The sequence below is a fragment of the Charadrius vociferus genome, unplaced genomic scaffold (assembly GCF_000708025.1).
Source record: "Charadrius vociferus isolate BGI_N301 unplaced genomic scaffold, ASM70802v2 scaffold90, whole genome shotgun sequence".
Lineage (NCBI taxonomy): Eukaryota > Metazoa > Chordata > Aves > Charadriiformes > Charadriidae > Charadrius > Charadrius vociferus.
This window is the reverse complement of record NW_009647222.1, coordinates 13,642,284-13,659,026: the sequence shown is the minus strand read 5'-3', so window position 1 is coordinate 13,659,026 and position 16,743 is coordinate 13,642,284. Positions and strand designations below refer to the sequence as shown.

At 42.2% G+C, this 16,743-nt stretch overlaps 1 protein-coding gene across 1 annotated transcript; it reads left to right on the top strand.

Moving 5' to 3' along the window:
* Positions 1–496: 496 nt before the first annotated feature.
* On the top strand, positions 497–14,892 carry E2F7 (E2F transcription factor 7). The gene is made up of 11 exons (XM_009879741.1): positions 497–766; positions 2,740–2,908; positions 5,352–5,636; positions 6,285–6,443; positions 7,547–7,684; positions 8,510–8,704; positions 9,346–9,430; positions 10,040–10,559; positions 11,457–11,727; positions 12,952–13,376; positions 14,716–14,892. Exons 1-11 carry the CDS (start codon positions 515–517, stop codon positions 14,890–14,892), a joined length of 2,676 nt encoding a protein of 891 aa, XP_009878043.1. The 5' UTR covers positions 497–514.
* Positions 14,893–16,743: the final 1,851 nt, after the last annotated feature.

Below are 16,743 nucleotides of genomic sequence, written 5' to 3'. Positions count from 1 at the left end.
GTAGTGCAGATGCAAAGCTCGCTTCACCTGCACGTGAAGTTACATCCACTTTAGTTTGACATTTTGTGACAGTCTGAGCTGCGTCCCCAGTATGGCTTTTCACTGGGGACCTTTCAAGCAGAACACACGGTTTTCTTGGTAAGCGTAATGTGACGAACGCATTATTTCAGTTTCGATGCAATTCGGTGATTTATGTTTGTGGGCAATGCTGTCTTGTAATAACAGTCAGAGTTTAAAAGCCTGATAGGCTGCCAGTTGGACCAGTTGACCTCAGGTTCTGTAATTCAGGGCAGTATCTCATATACGCCGCCTCCAGTACGCTAGCATGTAGAATATTTTACCACTTCCAACAAAGGCAGAAGAACTGTGCTAAATATAGCGATGAGTGCCAAGGCATGAGTCACTACAATTACCTTCGTAAGAGCAACAAAATTGATTGTTGGACTGTTTTCTTTCCTGCTGTGACTAAAGAACTTTTTGTTTTTAATAGGAAAACATATTTGATCGATCCAGGATGGCCCCAAAGACTCCCATTAAGAATGAACCCGTTGATTTATCAAAGCAAAAAGGCTGCACGCCGGAAAGAAATCCAGTTACACCTGTTAAGCTCATTGACAGACCTCAGTCTGATCCCTGGACCCCCACTGCTAACCTGAAGATTCTTGTTAGTGCTGCTAGTCCTGACATGAGGGACAGAGAAAAGAAGAAAGAGCTCTTCAGGCCCATAGAAAACAGTGAGCAGAGTGACACACCTGATTCGTTACAGGTGAGACTCAGAACACGATTACTTTATGTTCAGTTAAGACTCAGACCTTCCTTAAGTTGTGCCTCAGTTTTCTTCCAACTGGTCCTTTGCTCCTTATGGAAAACTGTAGAATTGTAAAACATTCCCAAGGACAGTTGCCTGCACAGCACTGGCTGAGCAGTAGAACTTTCAAAGACTAAAAGTAACTGTCTTAATAGTAACTGACCTGAGACCCCTCAAGAGCCTGAATATTACTTAAAAGGACAGTGAAGGAAATAGAGCTTAAATGTGTCATTTTCCCCAATCTAAGTGCTTCTGATGCTATTTTCTGAACCGCATTAGAAAGAAAATTGCCAGATCATTTTTAAACAGATGGGCAGCATTTTCAAAAGCAATTCAACAATGGGAGGGCATTTTTCTCAATATACTTTTGAAATCTTATACCTTGTGCACAACAGCCTTGCAGAGCGGTCAGTTGAAACCTTACTCCCCCTTTCCACCCCAGCTCCTAAACTAGTAGTCAGACAGCATGGTCCAGTGTTAGGAAGATTTGTACTTGCCAAGACTCAGGCAAGATGGGGGTTGATCCCTGTCCTTGCTGTAGGGAGTCTGGCCACGGAGAGGATGACATCAGGTTGTAATAAACATCATCAAAGTTTTCTCCCTTCAGATATTTTTTTTTTTTTCCAACCACTGCTTTCCGTCTCGTGGATTATCTCCAGTAGAATATCCTTCCTTGGTGATTTCAGTGACAGGAAGATAGTTCTGGGGCCCTCCTACTGAGAAGCACCATTTGATAGGTACAGATCACTCTATAAGTGTAGATTTTACAGCATCTGCAGTGACAGTAGTCTGGAGAATTCTCCAGTTTAGACAGTCATTAAAGAGCAAAGAGTTCTCTAAAGATAATTCCTAACATAGCTTCCAGTAAGTATAAAGCAGTCAGCGTTAAAGGTTAGTTAGGTACCACTCCAAGCCTGCTAAGATATAGCATTTTTGGGGTGGCTACTATAAAGAGTTCAAATATTTTCTAGTTAATAAAACTTCCACTTAATAATTTTCTCCATGCAGAAAGCTAACTTACAAAAGATGTAAAAATGTTACTGTAAGAATACCAGATAAAACTCCAATAATTCAACCAGAGCAACAGCCTGCCACAAGGTCACTTTGTCACAACCAGCAAAGGACAGTTAAGATCTCATAAGCAAGGAAACATGGGTTTCAACAGCTGCCACCACTCTCAGCTTTTCTTTGCCAGAGGGCAATGTTATTTTGTTTTTCCTTTTTTTTGACAAAGATGCAAACCCACAAAGTTACCAGTGCAGAAAGATCCTCCATCACGCTCATTTTGTAATAAGTAAACATACCTCTTCATACGTTCTTCCCATCACAGTTTATTGGTTTGTTTGTTTGTTTTTTCCCTGTGGGGACAGAAAGACCATATTCAGGCCATCCTACAGAGTTCACAGCTAACAGCTTGACTGAGTTTAAGGTTCAGAGACTGGGTGGTGCCTTTTATAGTCTCTTAGCATCATGCCCCCCACCCTGGTTTCTTAGTTATAGAGGGCAGTAAAATCTCTTGAAAGAGGTTTTGCAAGAACTCTTTGATGGCTTGTACATATTCTGGTTTATTAGATCCAGAGGTGTTTGAGGGAATGTTCCTACTCCCAAAAAGAAATATTCCTTCCAAGTAGAACCTTACTATCTGCAAGTCTTGGGTGTTTGGTCTTACTGTTTTGTTTCCTTATGTGTAACCATTATTTTATGCTCTCGCAGATAAGAGTTTTTCTGTAGATATTTTGTGTGATGAATCAAAAAGAGCTTGCAAGCAAAAATGTGTCACGCAAGTGCTCTGTGCTTGCAAGGAGTCCATGGTTTCTTCCCTACTAGAAAGTCCAAGCTTAAATATTGCTAACATTTGAAATGCACCTTGCTTGGCTATGCCTTGCTTCTAAAGCTCTGCACTAAAGGGTTAACATTTCTTTTTTTAACAGTATGATATAGTAGATGACAGCACGGTTGATGAATTTGAAAAGCAGAGGCCCAGCAGAAAACAGAAAAGCTTAGGACTCTTGTGCCAAAAGTTTCTAGCTCGCTATCCAAGTTATCCATTGTCAACAGAAAAAACTACTATTTCTTTGGATGAAGTGGCTTCAATTCTTGGTATGTATGCCTGCAAAAATGGGGTAACTGATCACCTGGGGTAGCTCAACAGGAAGGCCTTCAAAAGATCATCCTTACCAGAGCAGTACATTCAAGGTCTGCCTTTCCCTGGGACTGAATGCTCTTCTAACCGTAATAATCAAGAGTTGGAAATGCCTAATATTCCTAAGTGTTGTTGCTGCTTTATAATGCTACCATTTTGAAATCTGCTCTCTGACAGTACTTTTTACTAGACGGATCTATCCTCCAACTGTTTACCAACTCTGTTGCTTTCTTAAATTTTCAATTTCCTGAGCACTGAATGAGTTAAGAGCTACGAACCCTCTGAATGAGGACTTATAAACAACAAATTTTGCAGAATGGAATGTTTGGGGAAACAACTGCAAACTAGTAGGTGTAGAAAATCAGTTGGGTTTACTGCCTGACTTCAGTAATGTGTCTGACATTGTATCTTCCAAGATGTCATAGTTCATCAAGGTTGTCTTAGCTGTAAATATTGTCTTGTGAGGGGAGATTGCCAGTTGACCTTCAAGAGTAGAACGAGAAAATGTGTTGTGTTGAGGTGGCGAGAAGGTGATGAGTAGCCTATTTGTTGGGTTTGCTGTTAGGTGCGGTCTTAGTTAAAGGATTAATGACATATCTGAGAGAAGTAATAAAACTTGGGAGAGAGGACTTAGCCAGGTCACACCTATAGCAAAAAGATCCAGATCCTTGGAGAGGTTGTCTGTTAGCTAGGAAGGGATTTACAAAATTGGACTTAAACTAAATAAATATTGTATCTACATTTAGAACTCAGATATTAACAGAAAAGAGGTAGCAAAAATGAAATGTGTCTGTTTTGGGAAGAAAAGTAACAGAAGAGTGGTGTCCTCTGTGACTCTGCTAAGAAAGTCCTTGAAATACTTATTTGCCTTGGTAACGGGAAGTGGAAATAGGACAGAATTCAGATGAAGCAAATAGTTAAATAAATTAATTTTTAAATGCATTGTTCTTTTAGATTTTGCAGTTACTCCTTTCTGTGTTTGCATGAGGTGCTTGTGCTCCCACCTTGTACAGCTGAACATGAGTAGTGCTTTAGTCTGTGTTGAGAGGTGGCATTACCCTGCTTTCCCTAAATACTAGAAACTTTGTTTTAAAACTTACTGTTGGGGATTTTACCTCCCAGCAGGGGGTGTGCATGTTCTTCTCCCTTTGGTTTTTCACTTCCTTGCTTGACTGTATCCAGTTGCTTCAGTGACCACAAAATTATTCTCTGCTAATGTTGCTGTTCTCTGTGGAACATGTTGGTTGTAATGCAGCTTTTGCTACAAATGTAATATTGATTTGTTCACTGAAGACCTATAGAAAGACCATAAAGTGGGCTATGCTGGTGCCTGACAGACACCAGGATACGTGTAGCACTCTTGTTTTTACGGAGTATGTTTCACTCCGAGATCTCCACTCACTTGGGCATTGTTTATCTTAATATCTGTTTGAGGCTGGTAAGTATTATCCATATTCTCCAGATGGGTAAACAGAGGCATCAAGGCCCTGCCTTCTGCAGGGATGTCTTTCAAAACCTTTCCCCTTGGCTAGCACTTGTTCTGCTCAGCTGATGTTAACTGTTAGGGAGTTTCTGGTGCAAGTGATGCCACCAGCTATATGCCGGTGTGCTGTCTTATATATAACAGTCATGCTTCAAACAGCGCTGGACACAAGTACTCGGGACAGTGAGCAGAGCCACCGGTCTGTTCGTATTCAGTCCCCAACCTTGCTCACATCAGTCAGGGTGAACCCAAATTGGACATATTTCATAGATTTCTGGTTGGTGCAGACCCAGCCAGCACCGAGGACTTCTTTCTGCTGCATTTGGGAACAGTAGGTTTCAATCTCCAATGCTTTGCACCTTGTGAAGCCTTTGATGCTCCTTTGCTTGGTACGTGCTTAGCAAGTGATTGTGCCATTGGAAATGCAAGTGGAGGACCACTTCCTGTAGGAGTGGATAGATACTTTTATATCTGCCCTGTGTCAGTGCCAGGCTCAGACCCTTTCCTGCCCTCTGTTACACACAGGTATGTGTCTGAGCTCTGAAGCTCTCTGAGAAAAAGGGCCAAAGTGCTCTGAAAACCTCAAGGCAGTCTGAATAGGTCTAAGTGAGTGAGGCTGCAATCAGTTCTTCTAAACACAGTGTAGATGCTTCAAGCTGAAGCCATGGCTGGGCCTGCAGTTAACAAAATAGGCAATGAACATTATACCATGGGGCTGGCCATACATAAGTCAGTTCTTAATTGTGCAAATTTGGATGGATCTAACGTAATGTGTCCTGGTGAACAGTGAAAAATATGTTGTGAACGCTTAGTATGAGAGAACAGCCTGTTTTCTGTTCTGCTTCTGCTGAAGAGCACATTAAAACTAGATAAACATCTATGTCTTTTTTTACCCCCCTCCTCCCCCCTTAAAACAGGAGTTGAGCGGAGACGAATTTACGATATAGTGAATGTCCTGGAGTCATTGCACTTGGTTAGCCGTGTAGCCAAAAACCAGTACTGTTGGCATGGCAGGCACAACCTAAGTCAGACTCTGAAAACGCTTCAGGAAGCAGGAGAGCTGCAGTATGGAGAGCTAATGACCTTCTTCCAGCACAAGGAGCAGGACTTGGAGTACAAATTTGGAGAACGGAAAAAGGAAACTGTTCCAGATACTCAAGACAGACCATTACCAGACTTTTCAGAACCCGATTGCACCTCTGGTAAGATAACTAATGTATGTGATGTGATATACAGACACAAGTCCCTTTCTCTGGTTTATTTTGTGACCTTTTCCCTTGCTTTGCTTTTAAATTAAATAATAAAAAAATATTCTTTGCAAAAATGGTGCTGAATTCACTGCAGGGGTGACAGAATTCTTCCTTCTGTCCTGTCCCTAGCATGGGTCTGAGGACAGATTTTCCCTCTGTCCTCCAGACTGGTGGGAACTTCTGCCAGACGCTCCAGTTCTTCTTTCCCCACCTGTACCTGACAGTAAATGCTTTATCCTGACAGAAGGTGCCACCTTCCATTTGTCCACTGTTTGCGTGCTGCCCATATAATACATAGTGTTTAAATTGCAAACTCCATTGGAGTCACAAAATTACAGTGGTGGAAAACTGTGTAACGTAACATAGAATCAGCTTTGGAATCTGACTTCCTAAAAGCTGTTTCTGCAAGCTTTCATTCTTATTGCCTTTTGAAGAGAAACTTCTGTCTGCATTATTCAGTTATTTGCTGCCTTTCAAAAGATTTCTGCTTCCCGACAAGGAAATACTTTACCCCTTTTGTGCGTGAGAAACCTACTTGCTAGTTTTCTGGTTGTGATGGATGACATATGCTAAGAGGCTTGGGTATTATTTGTAACACAGCATCTGCAAACAGCAGAAAGGACAAGTCGTTGCGGATTATGAGCCAAAAGTTTGTCATGCTGTTCCTTGTCTCCAAGACCAAGATAGTCACTCTGGACATCGCAGCAAAGATACTGATAGAAGAAACCCAGGATACAGTGGACCACAGCAAATTTAAAAGTAAGCTGGCTGTTGAGAGACAAATCAATCAGTCAGTGTGTAAAGAAAACAGGGGCATGTTTGGACTAACACCAGTAGGTAATGGCAAGAGCAGGTCAGGAACCTTTTGCTGAAATATGGTTTGTTTTTTTTTTTTAATTTCAAATGCCAGTTTGTGAAAACAGAGCTTGGGGTGGGGAAGAGTCAATTTGACAATTATCTTGCAAGTTTTAGCTTCAGAATGAAGAAAAAAAAATTGTTTGAATTATTTTTCATATTTTAAACCTGTTTCCTATACTGTTCTGAATGAAGTTTCAGAACGTATTGAAATGAAACATGGTGTTTAATTTAATGGAATTCATTTTCTTCTCTGCAGAAACGTGTTACTTTTCCTTTTCACCCCAGAAATCTTTCACAGCTGGATGGCAGTTTGCTTTTCAGTTAGTGGGGACTAGTACTTAGTTGCCTTGGACAACATGGAAGAACTCAGCATTAGTAAATAATTCCCCTAAAATAGAGACTTTTGTTTTACGTCTTTAAAGCACTTTTAAAATAAAGTACTTGCACTTCAATCTTAAAATTCTACCCCAATACCAGGAGGGATGTGAGAAGTTTAGCTGGAGAACCTGTGGGTGTCCTATTTAGCTCAAACATGTTATTTATTGTCCTTATGTTATAGGACACCTGTGGGTGTCCTATTTAGCTCAAACATGTTATTTATTGGAGTCACAGAGATTTTTTTGAGTGTTACATTTTTAAGATGAAGAGCACGTGTCCTCTTGTAATCAGCTGCGCACTCGTGTGCCTCTTGCCCCCAAGTCCTTGTCTTTACCCTACATGGATGTAGCTGCCTCTTCTGGGCAAGCTGATGTTATCACTCCCTAACCCATTTCCATCAAAATGAGCTGAGATGGGTAAGCAGCTAAGATATGAAGAAGCAGTAACAAGCAGGTGGGAGCTGGCAGGGCAGGCTTCTTAGGAGGTGGCTTAAGTCCATCCCAATTTGATTTTACCCGCCTCATCTATGAAAGCTGTGGTGATATTCTGGAGTGAAATTACCATGTGAATATATACTGCACATTGTAAACATGACTGTTTTGACTATTTCTGCCCTTTCTTTTTAGCAAAGGTACGAAGATTGTATGATATTGCCAATGTTCTCACCAGCCTAGGCTTGATCAAGAAAGTTCACGTCACAGAGGAACGAGGACGCAAACCAGCCTTCAAGTGGATCGGGCCTGTGGAATTCCCTGGAAAGACCGGTAACTTGTGTAGCTCGCATCTCCTTTCTTTTCGTTTCGACAATCCCTTCCCAAGTGGCAAGTGTTTTCTGTGCGTAGAGCGGCTCGGTATTCATTGTCATGATTATTAACTGCTGGCCAGCTCAACATTTGCCCTTGTTAGACTTTACACTCAAGGGCTGGAGCTGTCAAGGGATGTTGAAGGATACTGTGTCTTGCTGGTATTTTCACACCAACTTGCATTAACTGTATGAGAAACTACGAATTGTAAAGCAATGGCAGATAATGCCTACATCTCCAAATCTGGATCCACAGCTCTTCTGGGTTGCAAAATCTCTGTAATTCTGTCATAACTAGATGGTGAATTACTGTCTTTGTAAGGGGATTTACCAACGCAGAGCAGCAGGGCTGTTTCTTGCACGTGTCCCCTCGTACAAAAGCTTTGTCTGCAAAGAAGGAGGTGGTGGGCCAGAGCATCTCTAAGCTGCTGATTCTTGGCTAGAAGCCAGAGAAAGGGAAAGTCCTTTGCTAATATATTTGGGTCAGGCCAGTGCCAGGACCAAGTAAAAGTGAAGCATAGTGTTAATGCTGTCTTAGAACCCTTTCTCCTCCTGGCTACCCACGCTAGACTGTGGCTGCTGCTGCAGCTGCCATGGGATGGAAAGGAGGGAAGCCCTCTTCTTGTCTATCGGTGCTTACTGAGCTCAGGTCTGCTTCAGCGTTGTGGAGTTTGGGATGGTATAGAGGTTACCTCTTCTCTTGTGGCCAATTTCAGTAATGTGGCAGAGGCCTAAGTGGTGAGCCGTGTTCCCTGAAGGACTGTTGTACAAAATTATGTTCCTACAGATGAGCCCAGAGGGCATAGCCCAATGTCTGATCCTCTGCCACAGGCACAGAGAGGAGCCTGTGCCCCGTATCATACCTGTGCTACTGGAAACCAAAGGTTTACACGTCACGCTTCATTTAACGGCGCGCAGCCTTGTGAAGGGACCAGAAGGAAGGTCAGTTCTGAGCCCAACAGCCCACGTCAAGAGAGGCAAGGTAACTACTAAGGAAACACGTTCTTTTGTATCCTGCTGGATCTGCCCAAATGTGGGCCCACCAATTTAAGGCACTTGATTGGGTGAATCAGCCTAATTAAGTATGTGAATTACCCTTGGGAGGTGCCTATATTTCTACTGTCTGTGTGGTGAGATTTCTGGTTTGGATCCTCAGTCAAGTGCCTAAGGTTAAATTAGATGAATCTGGGCCATGCTGCCGTGAATCTGCAGTTTGTTTTCCGGTAAATGTTTCTGTTCTCCACGAACTGCAACTATACTACAATTTCTTGTGTTAAAATTTGGTATAGATAAGGAAAGATTCTTCAGCCACTAAAGCTTGCTTTATTTTATGGTTCCTAATATAGTAGAATTTACTGTAACAATCTAATGGATAGCTGTTAAAACAGATAAAGCAATTACAGGGCTTTTCACAGTTCCCTGTTATATGAAATAATAATGTCGAGCACCTCTCTGGTGGGACTGAGACTTCTGAGTGTCTTGCAGGTTCTGGCTCTAGGTGATTAGTGGATGTTATAAAAATGTGCCAAGATAGAAAAATTATATCAGTTATTTCATATGGCCAGTATCAAAATATGCTTGGTAAACCTTGTTTATTAATTGAATTCTCCTTTGTTCTTTCAGCCTGTATTGTGAATTCAGATAAATACTGCTCCAAAATGATAAATCTAGCAGCTGTCTGCAGGCAGAAAATAGAGGAAGATACCAGGTATGTTGGTCTTAATTCCTGTCCAGTTTCAACTTCATGTTTCTCATGTTTAGTTCAGGCCTAGTTTCCATTGATGGGACTGAGATAGAAAATTGCCACAGTCTCATTATTTTAGTGCCGATAGGTCTCGGTGTGGCTTTCTTTTTTTTTTTCATAGCCAATTTATACTCACCTGTACTTGTACCACTGTTGTCCTTTAGCTTCAGTAGTTCTTCATCTCATATGTGTTTATATAGGTCATCCCTGCCTCCTCTGACCTGTTGTCTGGGTAGGCTGAGCAAAACATGATTCCATGGAAGAACTTCTCTGTCCTATCAGTGGGTCTTCTCTACACCTATCTTAATTTGAATTCATTCCTGAATGATTGACTCTAGTCAAGTGCATCCGAAACTGCCCCAAAAATAAGTCTACTTCTGTGTAATTAGAAATAAGAAAAAGTGACCTTCCTTGTAAACTGTTTAAAAGTAACGGTGGGGTTGTTTTTTTTGCGGGAAGGGGGGCGGATTTTTCCACATTTATGTTTTACAATGTACCTGTTTGCTATTAAGGATAAAATAGGGGGTTAATTTTGGACTAAATATTGTTCCTTTTTTCATTACTTTTTTTTAGGAATAAAGCTTGTGCTGCAGAAACGGTATTAAATTCAGTAAGGAACCCAAGCGTAACCTCACCTCTCTCCCTTCTTCCAGTACCTGGGGACTCTGATTTTTGTGTTAACCCTTTGCCTCAGGCAGTTTTCCCTGTGCTTCAGGCAGATGTGCCAAGCCTCTCGCTGCTAAATGGGGTCAGCAGCCAAGCTCTACATCCTTCCGCGCCAGCAGCCTCCAAAACGGCAAATGGAAAACCTGCCCTGCTCCCCAACCAACCCTTCCTGTGCTTCCCATCTTCATCCCTTTTTATGTTGTGTGGCAGTCTTCAGGAAAATAACTTGAGGGAGCCCCTGTCCACCACAGGAGAGGTGGGAAACAGGAATGCAGAAATTCAGGCTGCTGTACCTCCAGCTGCCTGCCAGAAACGCAGCTCCCACAAGTGCACATCGCCCTCTGCGCCTGTAGATGATGAAGAGCCAGCTGCTAAAAAGCAGACTATGGAACAGAGGGATGTGCCCCTCTCACTTGTAGTACCCAAGGTAAAGGAGTGAATTTCATTATCACTGAGGCTTCCTGTTAGCAAGGGAAGACTTTTGCCCGAGACAGTGTTTTCAGAAGTGAAAATTCACCGTGCCACTGTTGTTACAGATACAAATGCTGCCTCCCAGATGTTAATAACATTGCAAGGGTGCTGTGTCAGGAAGTACAGGCATTAACTGGGAGGTGTTTTCACACTACCAGGGGAAAATGGACTGTGATTGCTTTGCATAGCGAAGTGGTGGTCAGCTGTTCATTGGAATCAGTGTCTTGATCATTGTCTTCAACAAAACAGCCTGCCAGAGGGGAAGAAATCAATGTGACCATTACTCCTCATCTTCCCCTGTTAGCCTGGGCTTTTCCAGACAGCAGCAGCATTGCTTACCATGGTGAACTATGGCAAATATGGTTTGTACTTTTCCCCTGCTCTCCAGCCTGAGTGTCTCTCTCAAGCCCAGTGTTGCCCACAGCAGGCTGGTGAGAGAGGAGATGGCGGTGGAGGTGAAGTGCATCTACCTGACGGTTTTCTTAACTACTGAAAATGGGGGTCAGGCTCAAAGTCTCACCAGTGTTTGAATATAAGCCATTTGAAACAGGTGTTTTTCCTTATCAATAAAGAGAAATGAATCCCTAAGCTCAGGAATTTCTTATGTAGTGTCTCCAAGTACTGAAAGCGAACTGCTGCACAGGGCTTAGGAATAACTGGTTAATATCACTAATATTGCTCTTCAAACCCTCAAACAAAATATTTAACTTAGTGACTTGCTAAAGGAGTTTTGTGCTGCCCCTTTTTACAGGTGCACAATTTACTCTCTAGCTGAGGAAAGAGTATGAGAGACCTTATACTGTGCTATTTCGGTGCTATTGAACTTGTCATTTCCTCTTTTGTTTTTGCTTAGAAGCCTTTTGAGTCACCCAAGGCAGAATTTACCCCAGGAAGTGGCTGTACATCTGCTGTGCATCTAGAAGCTTTTCATCTTGACCTCGCAAGTCCTGCTGCTCCAGAGGGTGCAGACAAGGAGTCTACTAAGCCTTCAGATTCTCAGGAGCAAGAAAAATGGTCTCAGAATAAAGACCCCGATGAACCCTCTCCAGGAAAAGAGCATATCTCTACAGAAAATGCCAATCAACCTTTCCTACCACAGTATCTTTATGTTCAGCCTACTGCTGGTAAGGACAGCCCTGAGATCCAGAGGCACTAAAACTTCTGTATCTGTTCACTGAGCTGTTCAAATAGGGAGACCTACAGGTCGGTGAATAAGTCTATATTTGGCACAAAAACTGTCAGCAGTTGTCTGTAGTAGTTTAATAGTTCTGAATTCTCTTGTCACCAGATGAACTGCTGCTTCTCTGAAAATAAGGGCATTTTTCTGAGGTATCCGAAAATTAATAGAGATGAATAATGTGGGTTTTACATGTTTGAGTTACGGGCAGCAAAAAAAACCACCTATCCAGCATCCAAGACTCGGGAGCTAGAAGCCTAGGTTTGCCAGTAAGGCAGCCAGAACAGTGCAACAGCATTCCCCTCAGTGGGTGAATTTAGTCATCTGTGAGCTTTGTCCTGTCTTGTCGTGTGCATCATTGGGATAACCCCGCAAAAACTGAGGCACTGGGAGTGTAGCAAGGCCTGTTTGTAGGACACAGTAGGGATGGGGAGGAAGTAGCTGAAAATACTGCAAGAAGATTTTGTCTCCACTGTTTTTCATGCCTGTGTTTGTATGGAGTCGAAGAGTGTGTTGTGGGAATGGGATATGTGTGGCAGATTTCCATGACTGCTACTTCGTGTTTGAGTCACTTGTGGCACAGAGTGGGGTCTATGGGATTTCACTTATAGGATGGAGATGCTCAGTTTGAAAATGTTGATCCTGATGTTTTGGATGGTCAGACTGGGAAACCGAGCAGCTTCTGTTTCAAAGCAGTATTTCAGCTGTTCTCAGGAAAATGAGAGTCTTGGGGTATATCTTTGTGAGTGTTTTTCTTTTTTTTTCTCATTAAAAGCAGTGTGTATGTTTTCATATAGCAGAGTATATGATTCCTGTTAGTGAAAAAAAGAGTTTGTTTAGTCAAGATGTTGCTTGTAACTGAATTTAGAAGCAGAAAACAGCAAGGTGTGTGGTTGGAACTTAATATGAACAAAATAAATGGATGCAGATATAGTAAACGGGCAGTAGGGGGGGAGGTGGAGGCAGGTCGGGGAAGGGGGCGTGGCCCGGGACAGCGGGGTTTGGACAGTTTTCTTCGTTCCTTTTTCTTCTTTTTGCCACAATTTTCTTCCTGGGCAGCCTATCTCTTTCTTTGTTGTCATCCCTCTTTCTTGTTCTAGATGAAGTTATAATAGCTTAATTCCAATTTGTCAACTATATTAATGCCTTGCTTTTTCTCTCTTTGGTTTAGGATTAAGCAGTTTTAATTTCCTGTTCTCTGCAAACCAAGCCCCTGGTGCTATCAGCCTGGCTGCGAGCCAGTTACCTTCTCTGAGCGTCCCCTGTGTCGTGGTGCCGTCAGCAGCCCTGGCTTCCTTCCCCGTCGTCTGTTCTCCCGCAGTCACCAGTCCTCTTTCCCCAGTTCCCGACGGCTCCTTCTCAGCTGCCGCCTCCATGAATTTCAGCATGTCCAGCCTGGCATCAACAACGCCTGTTTTCATAGGGACCACGGCGGTGGTTACCCCCAAAGTCTCACCCACGCCTTCGGTGGATCCCCAGCAACCAGCTCACCCCACTCTGCACTTGAGTCCTGTGCTTGCAAGGTCTTGTGGTGCCGTTAAACTGGACTCCCCCATGTGTATGGGGCAGCCGGTGACCCTTCTGAAGCTGCAGCAGGTAAGAGTCAAAGGTTGGCTGAGTGACGATGAAACAGCGGTGCCACGTTGCCAAAACTGAAGGCAGCTTGCGCTGCAGCCTGGTGCTGGTGTGTCAGGGTGGTAAGTTGGCACGCTGGGAGCTGGTGTCTTCCACTTAGTTTGCGTGTCCATCTGTAGGGCTTGGGACAGCGTGAAAGACATAGGCCAGCATAGCACATCTAGCCCTGAACAGTGAAGTGGTGAGTTTCAAAAATCTTACAGGAATTTTAACATCATAAAAATCTTAATCTTTAAAAATCTTATAGGAATGCAGAAAAAGATGAGCTACGGTATTTTTTTTCCCCAGAAATCTGAGTTGATATTTTTTCCCCATTTGACACCATCATTGTGGGTTATGCAATGGCTACAGAAACACATTAGGTGGACAGGAGGATTGTTTGTCATAATTCAGGAGTCAACTGGCTGCAGTGCTTCTCGGGTAGTAGTGTCCTGGGTTACCTCCTCACACCCGTTATGATCTCTGTTCAGCATCAGAACTGGAGGGAAAATGATTCTTGTGGGTTTTGTTGAGCTTTATATAAAGATATTTTTCAGAAATCTACCATAAAAACAGACATTGCAAGTTAGAAAAAAGAGAAATTTAGAAGCGAAGGATTCATTTATCTGAAGTGCAATGAGTGACATAAAAGAGTCATGTCACACTGGGTCACATGTTACTTGGGTCTTTACAACTATTAGCAGTGACATTTTGGCACTGCTTTAGCTTGCATAAAATCTGTGATTTGCTTTCCTATTGTCTAATGTAGTGACAAATAGATTGAACTTCTGGAAGCTTTATGAATATTACTTTATGTTTATCTTGTTTGAGCTTCAGAAAAAGTCTTTAATAGAGAAGCAGCCACAGCCGATCTGATTAGAGATACTACTATTAGAGGTTACGGTAGAGTGACACTTAAAACAGAAGCGGCCATGGTTTACGAGACTAATTTTAGATCTGTTTTGATGCTAACAAATAACGAAAGCGAATAAAACATCAACGAAAGGAAAGAGCCATTTTAAGCGAAAGGACAAGACTGGCATAAGAATGAATGAGTGTGAACTACTCATGAATACATTTAAGTTGGAAATGAGATAGGGGCTTTCAGCTTCCAGCAATGATGTACTGGCAGACAGCTCCAGAACAAAAAGGGGCAAAGCCTGTAGCTTTTCATGTGGAGCTTCTGAAAGGCTGTGTGACGTGGTTCCCTACAGTAGCAGGGTACAGGGCTTAATGTCTACAAGCTGTCTTCTGTTTGTGTGCTTGCGAGTAGGCTTTGAGAACAGCCTACTGAATCACTTTGGTTTTGTTTCACAAATAGCCTTCGTCAACTCCCCTCACTCCCAAGAGCATTCGTCCTGCACGTCATGAGGCATTTTTTAAGACTCCCGGAAGCCTCGGAGACCCTGTCGCGTGGAAGAAAAATGAAGGCAACCAGACCAGAAATGCCAGCTCTGTGCAGAGGAGACTGGAAATCTCTAGTACCAGCCCTGACTAAGTCCACTCGTTGCAAAGGGTGGGCAGATTGTCCTAGGACCCTGTATTGAGTACAAGAGAACAAGCTCTTACCTGACAAGAGGAGCACATTAAAATGTCATCCTTTTTGGCATGCTTCCCCGCTATCTATTCACCCACCAGTTCTGTTAACCAACTTCTTCGCAAATCATCCTTGGTACTGAAAACCTTTTACTGAATTGTTCCTTCAGTACTGGTTTGAATTCAGATGCTGTGCTTCGCACAGCCTTGTGGGCATCAAATTGTATTTGTGGTTTTAATTTGGAAAACTCTGTTGCTGTGAGGAGATGCCAACAGATTTCCTTGGAGCCCCCAGGGGTTCTTTATTCATGGTTTAAAGTGAGATGTCTAGCACTTATCTGGGGCAAGCTTTTTTTTTTTTTTTTTTGCATGTACTCTACTTACCCTGAGTAAATCTGTGGTGAAAATGATAAACTCTTGTAGTTGTGAGAGCAACTGCTTCCATGGTTCCAATCTGTCAAATCCTGCCTCCGCAGTGCAGCCTCATGCTATTTATTTTGTACGTTGGAGTGGGATTTAGTGCAAAAAAGTATTTTTTTGCAGCCTCAGAATAACAGATTTTCTCGGGGTAGGATTACTTGAATATCAGTTGGTTGTTGTACAATTTGCCCAGCACTTGTGGTTAGAAAAACCTAATAATAACTTAACACAATATGATTGAATGTATACATGTGAAAAATATTAAGACCAAAATAACTGTGAATGTTAACATTTTTAGAATTGTGTTAATGAACTGTATTAGTCCTTGGGTTGGTTTTTTTTGCTTTTACTCTGAGCAAAATGTACAAGTTAGATGTAAAGAATATAAAACCTAATTCCTCAAATAAGTTTGACAAAGTAATTTGAGAGTGGCAAGCCATCGAGAGGGCTGTGCTAAGATTTCATCTCCCGTTAAGTATATAGTCTAGACTTTATGACCAAGGAACACTGATAAGTCATTAACTGCATGATTAGATTCAGTCTAACCTGAGTCTATTTAAGTGTCTACTTAGTGGTTTACTTAGGTCTGCTTAAGGGGTATGTACTTAAGTGCCTAACTCTTCACTTATGGGAATTTCATAACTAGTTAACAGTGCATTTTGAGCGTACTTGGAAGACAAGGGAGATCTTATCTTTTGGCACATACCTATCTAAACCATAAAAAGAAGCTGAAAAGTGCAGGAGCCATGAATTTTGGAAGTGGGAAAAAAATGATCAGTATTCCTTAGGAGAAGATAAAGAAGAAGAAAAGTCTAACAGTTAGCATTCAGATTCCTCAAATAATGCATGGTGCTATTAATAATATAGAACATAATTTTAAGAGTTAAGGCTCTTATGCTTGGGTATGCTTTCACTGGTGCAGCAATCTGCGATTAAATTTGTGCGGTTTCCTGTTTAAACGACAGAAAGCGTTGCTGTTGACATCACGTTACTCTGGATTTTTAGCAAACACAGAGCCAGCTTTATCAGCTCGTCTCTCGTTGGTACTGGTACTGGTTTTCCGAGGGTAGATACACTGTGGGATGTGCTACTTCATTGGTTAAGGGAGGCTAGGACTTTGGGGGTTGGGGATTTGATGAGGTTTTTTATTTTTATAATGAAATGTATTATGAAAATGGAGTTTAAGAAAGAATTTTAGTGAAGCTGGGAGTTTGAGTAATGTGGCCTTATCTTAGAATAGACCAATAACAGCCTTATAAGGAGGGCTGGTTAGCCCTCCTTGAAAGAAAACCTATAGTAGAATTATCATAGGAAATTTCAGGGGTGATAAAGAGGAATCTTCAGACTGCTAAATTTTAAGGGGGTCTTTTTTGTTTGTTTTTTAATTACACTA

Excerpts from the sequence above, each read along its gene's own strand:
- E2F7 (XM_009879741.1), top strand. The coding sequence starts at position 515 with ATGGCCCCAAAGACTCCCATTAAGAATGAACCCGTTGATTTATCAAAG. Across the intron at positions 2,909-5,351 it reads TGAAGTGGCTTCAATTCTTG|GAGTTGAGCGGAGACGAATT; the intron begins GTATGTATGCCT and ends CCCTTAAAACAG. Across the intron at positions 5,637-6,284 it reads AGAACCCGATTGCACCTCTG|CATCTGCAAACAGCAGAAAG; the intron begins GTAAGATAACTA and ends TTTGTAACACAG.